The sequence below is a fragment of the Gouania willdenowi genome, chromosome 22 (genome assembly GCF_900634775.1).
Source record: "Gouania willdenowi chromosome 22, fGouWil2.1, whole genome shotgun sequence".
Classification (NCBI taxonomy): Eukaryota; Metazoa; Chordata; class Actinopteri; order Blenniiformes; family Gobiesocidae; genus Gouania; species Gouania willdenowi.
In genome coordinates this window covers 30,486,473-30,502,981 of record NC_041065.1, presented here as the reverse complement: position 1 = coordinate 30,502,981, position 16,509 = coordinate 30,486,473, and the positions used below count along the sequence as shown (strand labels likewise).

At 32.2% G+C, this 16,509-nt stretch overlaps 1 protein-coding gene across 1 annotated transcript; it reads left to right on the top strand.

Annotated features, from left to right (window-relative positions):
- The first annotated feature begins 4,317 nt into the window (after nucleotides 1–4,317).
- ncmap (non-compact myelin associated protein) lies at nucleotides 4,318–16,019 on the top strand. The gene is made up of 4 exons (XM_028437707.1): nucleotides 4,318–4,996; nucleotides 12,742–12,848; nucleotides 14,357–14,441; nucleotides 15,282–16,019. Exons 2-4 carry the CDS (start codon nucleotides 12,755–12,757, stop codon nucleotides 15,553–15,555), a joined length of 453 nt encoding a protein of 150 aa, XP_028293508.1. The 5' UTR covers nucleotides 4,318–4,996; nucleotides 12,742–12,754; the 3' UTR covers nucleotides 15,556–16,019.
- The last annotated feature ends 490 nt before the right edge of the window (nucleotides 16,020–16,509 follow it).

The following is a 16,509-nucleotide window of genomic DNA, read 5'->3' as shown; positions in this document are numbered from 1 at the left end:
ATAAAAAAGTAACTTGTTGGCTAAATAAAACCTTTCCATATAAAGCAGGGCTGTTTTAATTCAGGGCCCAAATACTGAGAAGTTTGATCTTAAGTGGGACACAGGTTTTATGTCGAAAAACTAGTCATTTTAACTTTATTGTGCCCTAGTTTACACTTATTCACATTAAAATATTTACAATATTCAAGCAATAAGTGATAAACATTAGTCCCAACATGGCCTACACTTTAAATCTCCTACATTTGTGACCAATTTCTAACTAAGGGACATTTTATATCATAATTTGAGTAAAATTATAAGATTTTGTAAGGATTTTGAGGATTTTTTTTCAACAGCGTATAATTAAAAATGACTGCAATCATGTGATTTAAGCACCAGGAAATCTGTGAGCTTTTGTTGACTTTCATTTACACAATGATTCATGTTTTCTCTTGATTTTTTACTTTCTCCTGTGGGCCGAATTGGATGCTCCAAAGGGCCAGATTTGACCCTCGGGCCATGAGTTTGACACGTGATCTAAAGCAAATGTGTTGATTTAGAAGAAAGTAATATTATTGATGCATCAACATGATTAATGTGATTATTTAGGCATAAATTACATACCTGAGTTCACTAAACAATGTTTTTTTTTTTACCCCCGTTTAATCAATGCATTTGATTTGAATGGAAATGCTTTACACAATTTTATTATGTTCAGCCAGAAACTCATTTTTTAGAATATTTTTCAGTGTTTAAATGTGTTCGGATCCATGAATAACTGCTGCAAAAAGCTTTCCAACAATAGGAACTAAAATTATAGCAGATTTATGTCGACAGCCTCTCCATATTAAAGTTTCCACGTTTGCTGATTAAACAAAGAAATGGCTGATGTTGCTGATGTCACAGCTGTTATGTTTTAAAGTGCTGAGGAACATCTGTGTTCTAAACCTGTGCGTGGCACAAAAAGGCCTCTCTTCACTGTTCACGGTGCAGCCAAAAGGGGGAATTCCTCCCCACAATGACTCTCACTGTGTAATGTAAAGATGTGAGTTCATCTCAGAGAGAAGGATCAGGTTCACAGTGAGAGCAGGAGCTCCACATCAGATCCACCTCAGACCTTTTCCACAAGTTAAAAGTCATTCATTCATAATCAGACTTTAGATTTCAAAGAATCTACGTATCAGATGCAAGCAGCTGGCGACTTGGATACATTTTGTTCAGCCCTCAAAGTAAACATACAAAATTAATTCAAAAAAATATATAGAAATATTACTGAAAAATACACAAAAGGACAAGAAAATTACATAAAAATACACAAAAGGACATTAAAAAATACTCAAGAAAACCCAGATTGACAAAAGACATTTATAAAACTGGCTACAAAACCATACAAAATAACAATAGATACAATAAAATATACAAAAGGACACCAAATATACACAAAAGGACAATAGAAATACTCAAAAGAACCCAAATTGAAAAAAAAATGAAAGAATGGCTGCAAAACCATACAAAATAACAATAAATTATACAAAATAACAATAAATTATACAAAAGGACAATAAAAATACACAAGAGGACAATAAAAAACGACTCCAACACCATAAAAAAATTGCAAAAGAATGACAAAAATACACAGGAGGACAATAAAATTACTCAAAAGAATCGAAATTGAGAAATAAATTTAAAAAATCTACAAACTGACTCCAAAACCATACAAAATGACAATAAATTATACAAAAGGACAATAAAAATAATCGAGAGAACCCAGATTGATAAAAACAATCTGCAAAATAACTCCAAAACAAAACAAAATTACAATGAAATATACAAAAAGAACAACAAAATACAAAAAATTCAAACAAAAGGACAACAAATATATACTCGAGGACAATAAGAATACTCAAGAGAACCCAAATTGACCAAAAAAAAAAAAATTAAATTACTTCAACACCATAAAAATTACAATAGCAATTACAAAAGAATGACAAAAAAAGATAAAATGACAACAAAAATATACAAAAGGACAATAAAAATTCTCAAAAGAACCCAAATTGACAAATAAATCTACAAAATCACTCCAAAATTTATACAAAATGACAATAAAATATACAAAAGAATAACAAATGCACAAAATGACAACAAAAATACGCAAAATGAAAGACAAAAATGCACATAAAAACAAGAAAAATACTCAAGAGAACCTCAAATTGGTAAAAAAAAAAAAAAAAATTTAATCCAAAATCATACAAAATTACAACAAAATACACAAAAGAACAGCAAAAATTCACAAAATGACAAAAAAAATATCAGACCAAACCAAATAACACTAACAATAAAAATGTCTCCAAAAACAAAAAAAATGCATAAAAAAGAAAAAAAATCTACTCAAAAATAAACAAAATGATGCCAAACAGACAAATAGCTTAACTTAAAACAATCAGAAACCATTTTAAAAGAGGTATTATTGTCTTTTAAACGTGTCTTTCAGCTGTTATGTAAGAGTTTCAGCCACTAGAGGACCAGGAAGTGGAGCAGAGACACAGTTCGAGTGTTTTCAGATCAAATGAGGCTAAAGTTACACTTTCACACAAAAGGAAAAATACACACACACACTGACTTCCTTTTATTGTGAAAGGCACCACCTTAACCTGAGGCCGCGGTAACCAGAGTCTCTATCTTCAGTGTTTTATTGCAACAGGAAAACAAGCGCTTGCACGCTCTGAACGTTGAAATGTGTGTGCAGTTTACATGTTCTCCTCTTCCCTCTGTTTTGAATCGTTTGTTGTAGTTTTTAGATTGACCTGCGATAGACGACGACTTTGACATTTTCATTGTTACCAACAACACACCCAACAACCTTTGAACGAGCAGTTAATTTTCAACTACGCGCACATAAAAAAGCTCAGCAATAACAATAGTCTGCACTCTGAAACACACATTTATTACTCTCTGAACTTTTCTTTTTAGTGGCAGAATTTAGTCATCAGGAGTATTCCAGTTAAAGTCACATTTAAAAATGACATTAGAAGATTTTAGTCGACGAAAATTAAACAGTTCAATTACCATTGATCAACTTAATATGGGATAGTAATAATGTTTGTAAATAAACACAGACACATTTGATATGATCAATAGGTACATGAGTTCTGATTGGATTTCATTCCATGTGACAAAATTATATTGGTTTTATTAGTCGGTGAAAATAGAAATATATATATTTTTATTTATGTTTTGTTAACATGTATTTAAAATGGGAAATGTATTAGAATTTAAAATTTAAATTAATTAGAAAAATAATTTACATTTAAAATTTTAGTAAATTAAACAAAATTTTACATTTAGAAATTAAAAATCAAAAATTTTAAAATGTAAAATATTTTAATTTAATTTAGGAATAAAAAATTAAATAAAAAAATCTAAATGTAAAAATTTTAATCAAGAATTTAAAACATTTCCATTTCAAATGAAAAATTTCAAATTTTAAATTAAAAATTTCAAATTAAAAATTAAAAATTGCCAATTTTAAATTAAAAATTTCAAATTTTAAATAAAAGAATTAACATTTTAAAAAAGAATTAACATTTTAAATAAAAGAATTAACATTTTAAATTTCAAATTTTAATTTAAATTAAAAAAATTCTTAAATTTAACAAAATCTTTATAAATTCAAATTTATTGTCACTTTAAAAAATGTAGTCCGAAAAAAATGTGTCTACTAAAAAAAATTAATTATATAAAAATATTCCATTGTATTGTGTATTTAAAATTTAAAAAAACACATTTAAAATTTAAATGTAAAAAAATTGTAAATTTTAAATTTAAAAATGTTTAAATGAATGATAAATTAATTTTGAATGAAAACAACATTTTAAAATTTTAAGTTTAAATTTATTGTCACTAAAAAACAATGACAAAAAATTTTAGTCTGCAAAAATTTAGTTTTCACTCTCAATGATAAATGTGTTACTCTAACCAGTGTTAATTTTGACAGCAAATTTTTTATTCAGTTTTTGTCAGTCTTTTGACTAAGTGAAACTTATTTTTAATAAAAATTTTGTCATCAAGACTATTTCAGTTAATATCTAAAAATTTTGAATTTAAACAAATTAAATTTTAAATGTAATAAAAATCAGTAATTTTGAAATTTTAAAATGTAAACTAAAAAAATTTCACTTAAAAATTTAATTTAAAAAGAATACATTAAAAAATAAAATTTCGTTTTAAATTTTTTAAAAATTACATTTGAATCTAAAAATTTTGAATTAAAAAAATTTAAATTTAAAAATGTTTATTTTAAAAATTTCGAATTTAAAATTTAATTTAAAAATGTTTTAAATCAAAATGAAAAAATTAAATAACATTTTAAATTTTAAAATGAATCTTCACTTTAAAAACATTGATGACAAAAACTATGACGAAAATGAACTAAGGGATTTCATAACTCCAGTGACACAAATATAGAAACGTGCACATAGTGTACAAGTGTAACGGCATTGTCCTAAAAATACTGACAAATAAACTAGAGACACACCCTGTTGACTTGTTTTAGACGTAAAGCGTAAAGCATCCGCTGAGGCGTGGAAGGAGGAAGGACATATTTAGTGATGATGGAGTGAATGGTGAGGATTCTTATATTATGATGATCAGTGAACGTGTCACGCCTAAAGGCTTGGGTGGAAGGACCTGAAAAACCGGCTGCCTCACATTATTACTATACCAGTGTGTGTGCGTGTGCGTGTGTGTGTGTGTGTGTGTGTTGTCTCCTCCTCCTCTTCTTCACTGTGATTCCCACACACACACACACACACAGACACACAGAGACATCATCCACTCTGTTTACACCTGCAGCTGCAGCACTCGTGCTTTTTTTTGACTTCTCAGGTCCAGATCAGTGATATTTTCACACACACACCCGCACAGGTGGACTATGCCCCCCTCAGTCAGGTGAGGGAGGGGACTGAGCGTTCCATAATTTCCATCTGGAGAAGCTCTGAGATCACAGAGGAACGCATCGGTGAGTCCTACTGCTCTTATTTCACTGCTTTAGTTTGATTTAGAGCTGCAGTCAGACTCGTCTCTGTCTCTTTAATGTGTATGTGTGTGTACAGTGTGTGTGTGTACAGTGTGTGTGTGCGTACAGTGTGTGTGTGTGTGTGTGTGTGTGTGTGTGAGGGGGGCAACATGGTTAGCCTCAGATTAAAGCAATAGCTCACATACCAAATATCTATTATAGTTACTGTACAACAGGGGAAGCCCAAAGAAAGGAAAACACACACACACACACACACACACACACACACACACAACGTACGGACGGCATCAACAAAAAAAAAATTACATTTACAGTTCTTTTACCAACAATTTGCTACTGAATGATTTAAAAATTTACACAATAATTCCTGTTTTTGTGAAGGAAATTAAAATTCAAACAAAATCCTGAATGTTAAGCAATTGGTCAAAATTACTTGACTTTGCAACTAATTTTCTGGAATTCTGTGGGATAATTTGCGTGAATTTTCCAGGTTTTTGTAAATAATTGTGATTTAATATTACAGTAAATAATGTAGTTCTGCAATCTCCATCATATTGTATTTATACAAATTATGGTAATTTACAAAAAGCCCTGTTTTTGTTTTATTTTTTATTCTAAACAAAATCTTCCCGTGGGCCGGACTAGATGCTCTGAAGGGCCGAATTTGGCCCGCGGGCCTTGAGTTTGACAAATGTGGACTAAACCATTTTCACAGCGGAGGATTCAGAAATGTCATTGTCTAATGTGATAATGACCAACCTGAGCAAAAAGAGTTTTATGTCTTTTTTGTTGTTGTTTTAATTTTGTTGTTTTTTTTTCTATTTCTTCTTAATCTTTTTGTGCATTTTCAATAATAAGAGTGAATTTGTTGTATTTTGTTTCTGTTTAACTATTTTGTTGACATTTAGTGTTTTTAGAGTTATTTTGTGTGTTATGTTGGGTTTCATATTCATTACAACTTTTTTAATTACAATAATTGGGGAATTTGTTTTGGGGGCCGCAACTAAATCAGACCGAGGGCCGCATGTGGGTCCCGGGTCTGCCAGTTGCACATGTCTGGGCTAAAAAATCAGACTGATGGAGAGGTTTTCACTGTCATTCGTTATTTATATTTATTTTTCTGTCATTTTCTGAGTTTTTGGAGTCATTTTTTTGGTATTTTTCTGTCATTTTGTGTACTTTTGAAATCTTTTTGTGTATTTACAATAATAATTTTAAATTTGTTGTGTTTTGTTTCCTTTGCGTAACTATATTTGGTGACATATTTTTGATATTATTATTATTTTATGTTTTGTGTTGGGTTTAATATTCATTCCATTTCATTATTGGGGGTTTTGTTTTGGGGGCCGCAACAAAATCAGACCGAGGGCCACATGTGGGCCTCAGGCCGCGAGTTGGACACGTGAGCTAAATGATACAGACTGATGGAGCAGTTTTAGCTGTCATTAGTTGTTTACATGTATTTTTCTGTGTTTTTGGAGTCATTTTTTTGTATTTTTCTGTATTTTTAAAATCTTTTTGTGTATTTTCAAAATAAATTTTTAATATGTCGTATTTTATTTCCTTTGCGTAACATTTTGGATGATATTTTTTAGAGTATTTTTAGAGTTATTTTACATATTATGGTGCGTTTAATATTCATTCTAACTTCTTGAATGACAATTATTGGGAGATTTGTTTTGGGGGCTGCAACTAAATCAGACCGAGGGTCACATGTGGCACATGTTCTTAATGTTTAGTCACTGCTACTCTATGAACACACTGTGTGAGCAGCAGTCAGTCATGTACTGTACATCATCTACAGCGATAAGACATAACAATAAGAACGCTGATGGATGAAGTTACAAACACTAATGCTCACATGTCACATACATGTCAGCATTAGACTACTGACCAATCGGTGCATTAACACAGGGTTTCTGTTCTCATTTTGTTTGTTTTTGTTGTCATTTTGTGTTTATTTGTTGTCATTTTGTGAGTGTTTCAGTTATTTTTGTGTATTTTAGTCATATTGTGCAACTTTTGGTTAATCTTGTGTATTTTTGTTTTCTTTTAATACATTTATGTTATCTTTTTGTTGTCGTGTTGTGTATTTTCTGTAATTTTTTCAAGTTTTTTGAGTAATTTTTTCTATTTTTGTTGTTATTTTGTGTAACGTGTCATTTTTAACATTTTTGTGGGGTTTTTGTCATTTTGTCTGTTTTTTCTAATTTTGTGAATTTTTGTTCTCACTTTAAATATTTTTTGGGGGTTTGTGGTCCTTTCATGTAATTTTGTTTCCTTTTGCATATTTTTCTCTAATTTTGTAAAAGTTTTCTTTGTCATTTTGTGTATTTTTAGGACATTTTGTATATTTCTTTCTCCTTTTGTGCATTTTTCTGAAATTTTGAATGTTTTTTTTATTTATTTTGTGTTGCTTTTTTTGTCATTTTGTAAAAGTGATTATTTCTGTGTATTTTTAGAGATCTTGTCGGGTTTAGGTAAATATTTTTGTGTTATTTTTTATTTTGTTGTTGTCCTTTCATGTAATTTTGTTTGCTTTCGTGTATTTTTCTCTAATTGTGTAAGGTTGTTTGTCGTTTGTGTATTTTTTTCATTCATTTTGCGTATTTTTGTTGTGATTCTTTTTTACTTTTGTATATTTTTAGTCGTCTTGTCTGTTTTTTTTGGGTTTCTTTTTATCTTTTTCTTTGGCCATTTCATATTTGTTTCTGTTATTTTTGTTGTTCCTTTTGTACATATTCCTATAAATTCATTTATTTTCTTGCCTGTTCTTCTTATGAAGAAAGAAAACTATCACATCCATCGTGACAGATGTTTCCAACAATTTATCTAAAATCACCTTTGAATAAAACAATAAAGTTTCATAGAATCACTGTTATTGCTTCAGGGTTACTTCTACTTTAGTTCAATCTAATATTATGTAACAATATCCACTTTTTATTTGAGATGCACGTGTTTGTTTTAGAATTTTCTCCGTCCATTCATCACCACAGTCTGCGTTGTCGTTGTCAAACCCTTTTATGTACTCGACGAGGTCAATAAAAGTGCTGTGTAAACGCTTTTGTTGTGTGACAGATATGAGGTCTGAATCCTTCTTTGATTCTGCATTTTGTTATTTTATTTACGAGTGTCTTGTTCTGGAATGAGTTCATCCTCTTAATAAATATGTATATATATACTGTATATATGTATGTTTACTGAGGGTGGAATAGAGGATTATATTGAGTGTTGCTGTTGGAGGAAAAACAAAGAAACAGTTGAAAGAGGAGGAATAATAACAACACTTCCCCTATAGATGAGGAAATACTGACGTCAGAGGGAAACAATGAGATCGTCTACGTCACCCGTTGCTCTGCTTACACATTATGAACAACCTGTAAATGTTACAATAGCTTTTATTACGAGCACAAATCACATCTTTTCCTCCCTTACCGCTAAGTATTATCAGCCATAAACAGTGTTTCTAAAATAAAGGAACTACAGAGAGAGAGAGAGAGGGAAACTAACAAATGAAAGCATTAAAAATATGGGGTTTTATAATGTTTTTTGTTTTTTGTTTTACTTAAACAAAACACAGAAAAACAAACAACAAAAACACACAAAATAAGAGAAAAACATACTGAATAACAAAAAGAACAAACAAACAGCAACAAAATACACAAAACGACAACAGACTAAACACTAAATGAAAGACACAAGATCAATGCAAAATACACAAAAAACGCACACACTGAGAGAGAATCATTTAAATATTACCAACAACACACAAAAATGTCAACAAAAACACACAAAATAAGAGAAAAATATACTGAATAATAAAAAGAACAGATAAAGGACAACAAAATACACAAAAATGACACATAAAACACACAAAATGACCAGAAATGAACGAAACTATAGAAATAAATCTATTCATGAGGCACTAAATACTGTTTCATTCACTTATTTACAAAATGAGATGATTTAAAATGTGTGTTATCACTCATTCATTCCATCATTATGTTCTATAGTTGTTTTTTTTCCACAGAATTCTGAGCTAAATGATGTAGTCGGACATAAGGGGGAACGTTAGCCAAAAAAAAGTTCTAGAACCACTGATCTATAACACATTTCTAACCACATTTCTGCATTGGACTTTAATGATGTAGTACTTAAAATCATTATGGTACAGTATGTACTGTATGTGTGTGTGCCTGGTTAAATACTGTATGTGAGTCAAGCTACAATGACCTCCTGTAAAAGAGTTTCAATAGCGAGCGAGTGGTGAAATAACCCAAAGTTTGGGTCCAAAACAAAAATAAAGAACTCACTCGAATAAAAAATAACTTTATATCCCAAGAAAGAGTCACATTTATACTATAAATTAAAACAGAGACCAGATTTTGTCTTTCATTCCCACATGTAGGCCAATGAAAATAGTAAAACAAGTATTTTTTCAGATTTCAACCCAAGAACCAATGTTTATATGTGACTAATCATCTACTGTATGTACGTAGCTCAAAAGTGATCAAATTACAGGAAACTGAGACATATGCTAAGTTATTTACTGTGTGTGTTAAATCGCTGAATGCGCTGAAATCACGCAAGATTATGTCACAAAAATATCCGTTAGCTAAGCGGCTAGATTAGCTTAGCCACTCATTTCACATGGAAAATACCATATAAATGCATAATGTGGTCCTTAAGATGCCACTGAGGGTTTAATCCATGTCGTATAATGTAGGTATTCCTATTATATTTCTATTTTCCCGCAGCCGTGATTACATAGCGCAAGATTTGAAACAAGTACAATTTTAGACTTTCAAGCACACATTTTTTAGGGGAAAATACAGAGTAAATGAATGAAATTGACCCATAACATGCACGTTAGGTATTTCCGTGTCACAGTGGGGTTTGATTTGAAATTTAACAAATTACTCAGATTGATTTTTCCTTTTCGCAACATGAATTCTGTGTTTTCCGTCTGTTTTCCATGGATCAACATTCGACTCCCGACAATAATCAACCACGTTTAGGATGTTGAGCAGGATGAGGAAGAGGATGGGAGCAGGATACGTGATGTTTGTGTGTGAATCAGTAACTTTGCTCATCCTTACACGACCTTTAACCATGAGACGCTTTGGTTCAGCCTAGCCTACTTTTGGGCTGATTCATTACACATATCAGTCTGCACAACGCTTCCAGCTAAAGCACAAACACACACACACACACACACACAAACCTAACACCACCATCCACTGCTACATCTACAGTATTTTAAACATTAGTCCTTTGTTCACGCCCTTCATGTCCTTTCATTGAAAATGTAAAACAAACTCATTTTAAATCACGGAACCAAGTACAAAGCAGTTTGACGTCAGTATTTCATCATTAATGTGCCTTAGTTTGCATTCCCATGTATAAATGACATATAAAGTACTGGTATGTAAAGTATTGACAATGTCTAAGCAATAAGAGACAGATATACAGTAAGTCCATGCAGGATCTTCACCTAAATTACCTTAATTTTGTGACTCATTTTTGTTTAATTTGGGGTAATTTTGAGGAAAATTGCACTTTTTTTTTTTTTTTTTACAATTTGAGACTACACGTCTGCCATCATGTGATACAAGCATGGCAAAAATCCTGGCAAATATTTTGGAGTTTGATTGAATTTGCGTATGTGGAGGTGCTGCAATATTTGATCATTTACACAATGATTCATTTTCATTTTCTCCTTTGGGTCGAAATTGGATGCTTTAAAGCAGTGGTTCTCGACCTTTGCAGCAGTTTTCATCTTAAAGATGTAAATCCTTGTTTTAATCAGAAATAAAGTGGGTTAAAAGTGACCAAAAAATGGTGGAAAATGTGGTGAAACCACAGAAATTGGTTAAAAAGTTGCAAATTAGAATGGCCAAAAACAAAGACAAAAACAAAAAAAAAGGGTTTAAAGTGTCAATTTTGGGGTAATTTAATTTAAAAATGAGAAACAATTAGTCAAACTAGCCAATAATGGGCATGACACATGGTGAATATGTTTAAATTGGCAAAAAAGTGACAATAATGGGTCAACATATGCGACATTAGGTTAAAAAAGTGGTGGAAAGGGTTTATAAGTGGTGAAAATATCTTGCAAGTGGAAAAAAATGTGCAGAAAAAGCGTTGAAATTTGATAGAGAAGTGTCAGAAATGGGAGTAATGTTGAAAAAATACAATAAAAGGGGCAAAAATATGGCAATAAAAAGTGATAAAAACAGGTTAAATTAATGAAAGTTGTGTGTAGTTGTAGAAAAAGTAAAAAAAAAAAAAAGGAAAAATGGGCTCAAATTGTTTAAAAAATATTCAAAGTTTCTTGAAGTTCTTGACAAAGAATCTTAATTTGTCTAGTGCATATTACACTTTTTATTTATTTATATCAAGACATATTCTACTATGATCTGTAATATTGTTCAGTTTTATGACAAGGAGAATTCAATACAGTAAAAAAAAAAACGACTGGTGTTTAACATCAGACGTTGGTTTTTCACGAATCAGAACCTGTCAGATAAACAAACAGCAAACCTAATTTATACCATTATCTATCTCAATGCTCAATGTCAACATCTACAGTTGTGTAATATTTACTGTTGAGGGTCAGATTTACAGCAGAGAGAGAGTTAGCGTCATCACTCAGGAAAACCTCCACCTGAGTCTGGGAAGCATTTTTTTATAAGGAAAAAAAAAAATGCATTTTAATGTTCGAATCATTCTTCATCAGTGACATCACGCCTGATGTTTTACTGCCGCTGCACTTGACGTCATACGTGTAGCGTTGACACCTGAATGGTCCACCTACTGTATATCATGTCTCCAGGATATGTACAGATAAGTGGGTGAAATGTAAACACAGTTTATGGTGAACGCTGTGCACACAAGCCACTGTGTTTCTCCATACATTACAGGACAAAATGCAGATAAAAGAAAAGAAGTGAACAGAACACACAATAGAACATGTGTCAATGATGTTTATTGCATAATACATCATCATTGCAGCCATTTTATGCTTTTGTATGCTATGCTTTTCATTTATTCAGACAACTTTTTTCAGGAAATTTACTTTGAAATTTCAAAGAAATTTAAATTTCAAAGAAAACGTCATCATGATACATATTTTCATGTGAGATTCGTCTTCAGAAATTATTGAATTTGTTTTTTAAACTGACGCTTATGTCAAAAAATGTCATAAAAACTACACAAAAATGAGTATTTTTCTCATCCTCATATGCATAATGTATTAGAGCAAATATTTAAAAATAGAAATAGATGAAATTATTTTAAAAGGTACTTGTTTTGTGTATTTTTGTTGTCAGTTTGTATGCCTCTATTATTATTATTGTTATTGTTGTGTATGTTTTTCCATTATTTGGGGTATTTCTGTTGTCTTTTTGTATTTTTCTCTTTTATCTCTGTTGTTGTTTTGTGTGCGATGAATCATTTTTGCGTATTTCTGGTTGCCATTTTGTATGCTTCTATTACTATTATTTTGTTTTTGTAATTATCTTGTGTTCATGGAGTAATTTTGCAAATATTTAATGTTAATTTCTGTATTTTTTTTTTGTAATTTTGTGTATTTTTTGTAATTTTGTGTGTTTTTTGTAATTTTGTGTATTTTTCTCTAAATTTTGTATGTTTTTCTGAGAAATGTGCACTTGTAAAATGATCTATATTTTGTTATATAATATGTAACTAACTTTGTTGACTCCCAGGTTATTGCTGAAGATGCAAGATTCAACCGTGTCACCAGTGACCAACACAACAGTCTTTTCAAACAGCACCAGCGTCACCAAGACCACCGAACAAATCCTCATTCAGAGTAAGGCTGCTTTGTTCATACATTTTTATTCATCATTTTATTCATCTTCATTCAAAAGTCTGTCATAAACTGCCTCAAACTCAATCAGAGCAGGACTCGTATTTCTTTTCGCCTTCATTAATTATTAAAAACATGGCAGCCGCGGGGCAAACGTGGCCCTCGGCCTACATTTGTGCAGCCCCTAATACACATACAAAACATGACGACAAAACAAAAAACAGAAAATGAACAACAAAAATCACAAAAAGGTCCAGACACACAGAAAATGACTCTAAAAACACTTAAAACGACAACAAAAACACACAATATGACTAAAAAATACACAAATAGGCAGAAAAATATGCAAAATGACATCAAAAATCACAAAAAAATGAAAGGAAAATACAGAACATAACTTTATACCCAGAACAAAATAAGTGTGTAGAGTCAGAGAAATACAAAAAATGACTCAAAACGACAACAAATATACATAAAATCACTAATAATACACAAATACGCAAAATGACAACAAAATACACAAAAATGAAAGGAAAATACAAAAAATAACTCCGTACACAGAACAAAATTACAGTGTAGAGTCAGAGAGATACAGAAAATTACTAATAATACACAAATATGCAAAATGACAACAAAAAACACAAGAATTAAAGTAAAATAAAGAAAATGACACCATACACAGGACACAATAACTGTATAGAGTCAGAGGAATGCAAAAAATGACTCTAAAAACACACAAAACGACAACAAAAACACACAAAACGACAACAAAAACACACAAAATGACTAAAAAATACACAAATAGGCAGAAAAATATGCAAAATGACATCAAAAATCACATAAAATGAAAGGAAAATACAGAACATAACTTCATACACAGAACAAAATAACAGCGTAGAGTCAGAGGAATGCAAAAAATGACTCAAAATGACAACAAAAATACATAAAATCACTAATAATACACAAATATGTAAAATGACAACAAAAAGCACACAAATGAAAGGAAAATACAGAAAATAACTCCGTATACAGAACAAAATAACTGTATAGAGTCAGAGCAATACAGAAAATTACGAAAAAAAACACATAAAAATGACAACTAAAATACACAACATTACTGACAATACACAAATAGGAAGAAGAATATGCAAAATTACAACAAAAAATACAAAAATGAAGGCAAGGCAGGGCAAATTAATTTACAATCAGCAGTAAAAACATTTAAAATCAACAGTAAACACATGAAAAGAAAAGGAAATACAGAAAATAACACAAAATAAAACCTCGGTTCTATCCCATAATAACTCTGATTGATTGTTATTCTAATCTGTGCCCTTGGATCCAACAACCATATTCCTTCGGCCCTCACTGTGATAACAGTCGTGATCAGACACGTTGGAGTGTAAATACAGTACGAGGATTCTTCATGCTCTAGTGACTAGTGTCGTCGCTAAACAACAAAGGGAATGACTATTGAACCAATCAGCTACCGGTGTTTCTTTGTGTCTCAGGTTCTGGAGCCATGATCGCACTCATCGTCGTGGGCATCATCCTCATTCTTGCCGTTCTTCTGATCATCCTGAAGACGTACAACAGGTGGGATCACATTCCTTTGATTCCTGTTAAAGACGAGACGCAATTCATGTACACTGACAATCAAAGTGAGTGACACCTGACGCAATTTAAACATGGATCACTGATGTCCAACGGAGATATTATCAGATATACAGTATGTCCTACTCACACAGAAGTACTGTTACTTGTTGTGACGGGAAGAACCGGAACAGTAGCAGTTCCACCAATCAGAGATGAGCTAGAAGTCAGGTGATCACTTCAGTGTGTGAAAGTCATTTTTTTCCAACTTTAGTTTTTTGTTAGCATTTTTCAAACCAAAATGCTAACAAGCAGCTAGCAAAACAATGGCTGACAGCATTGTAACATCTATTTTAAAAGTGTTACAATCATCCCCTTACATCACACTAAGAATGAAGCATAACATAAGCATAATCTCTTGATTAATTGTGATTAATTCACTAATTAATCATTATTGATTAATTACAACTTACTCTTTATTAATGAAGAGCTTTGTTACTGTTCTAAAATATGTGATTGCAAATTTGACGTTATTTTTATAAGATTTGAAGAAGAATCATCCAATTTTTTTTTTTTTTCTAAAAAAAAGTCGGGTTTTTTCCTAAATTGTGTTGCCATGGTTACGGCCCTGAGAGTTTTTCCTCCTTAAAAGGGGAAGAAGTTCTCATGTTGAACTGTTACAACTCCCCCATTTTATAATAGACAACGTGTGTGTTTTTTGCATCTGTGTTTTTCATCTGGAGCTCAAAAATTGTTACAACTAGACCCAGTGTGATTAACAAAACCCTGTGTTCTTTCAAAATAAAAGCATCTTGTTTAACCCTTTGATCTCCTCTTATTTAGGTACACACATGCGTCCAGAGTCCTGGGGGCCGGTAGCTCCAAACCTCGTCCCAAGACTCAGTCCATGTCTCAGAGCACCGTGCCGCTCACAGACGTGCACGTGAGCTCCGTGTCCGACAGCATCAGCCAATCACGGCCGGCCTCAGAGAACGGCTTCAGGCTGCCCAACGCTGAGCTCAGCATGATGGAGGGGAACCACATAGAGCAGTTCAGCACCAACAGTGGATCCACCGTGGTCACCATACATGGACCTCCATCTGTAGAGAACACATAGCAGTGTGTGTGTGTGTGTGTGTGTGTGTGTGTGTGTGTGTGTGAGAACTCTAAACTGACTGAATCCTGTGGACTATGCTGTTTCTTCTGCCACTCATTATATATATAGAAATGAGACACTTTTTTGCTGACTAAGGAATAGTACAGCACATTTACAAAGGGACACTTTAAATAAATAAAATCTCTAAGAACTGGCAGAATTGTCACGAAAAAAGAAAAAATGGAAACCATTACTCAGATTTATTTTTGTTAAATCCTTTTCTGTTCAAAAAAAATCTCCGAAAAACCATCACAGAAATATTATGAAGTAATAAGTACCGAATTATGGACGTGTGTACATTTCTCAACTCAACTTTATTTCTATAGCTTAATTAAAACAAAGTCATCTCAATGCTCTTATCAAAATATAAAATTCATAATAAGAAAGAAAAAACCCAACAAGATCCACATGAACAAGTATTTAGCGACAGTGGGAAGAAACAACTCCCTTTGAACAGGAATCAGTGTCCAGCAGAACCAGGTTCAGAGGTGGCAGCCATCTGCGTTGACTGGTTGGGGTTAGTGGACAGAAGGACCAACAGAACAGGATGGAGAGATAGAACATCAGAGTGTCTCAGACGAGTTGAGCCGTGAACCACAGATCAGGAAGTGACATCATCAGCTTCACGACACCTGAAACAGCAGAGAGAGAAGGACGAGGAGAAGACACTGTCTGCAGAAAAACATGATACATTATTATCAAGTCAGTCTTGGCCTTGGGCCTCACTCCCAGTGGCCTAAGTCAACACTTATTATAAAAGTGACACATTTCTTTCCGTTTATTGGGAAGCTAACAGCGACTCCAAGGTCTGTAAATGCGACCGTTTACAGATGAGCCCACGTCCGCTCTATCGATTACATTATGTTATGATTCAGTCCTGAATGATAAGGCACAGGTTCTCAACATTGGGGTCAG

Bases quoted from the DNA above. Each gene is read 5' to 3' on its own strand.
- ncmap (XM_028437707.1), top strand. From the start codon at position 12,755: ATGCAAGATTCAACCGTGTCACCAGTGACCAACACAACAGTCTTTTCA. The intron at 12,849-14,356 runs GTAAGGCTGCTT...TTTGTGTCTCAG, and splicing joins CGAACAAATCCTCATTCAGA to GTTCTGGAGCCATGATCGCA. The intron at 14,442-15,281 runs GTGGGATCACAT...CCTCTTATTTAG, and splicing joins ATCCTGAAGACGTACAACAG to GTACACACATGCGTCCAGAG.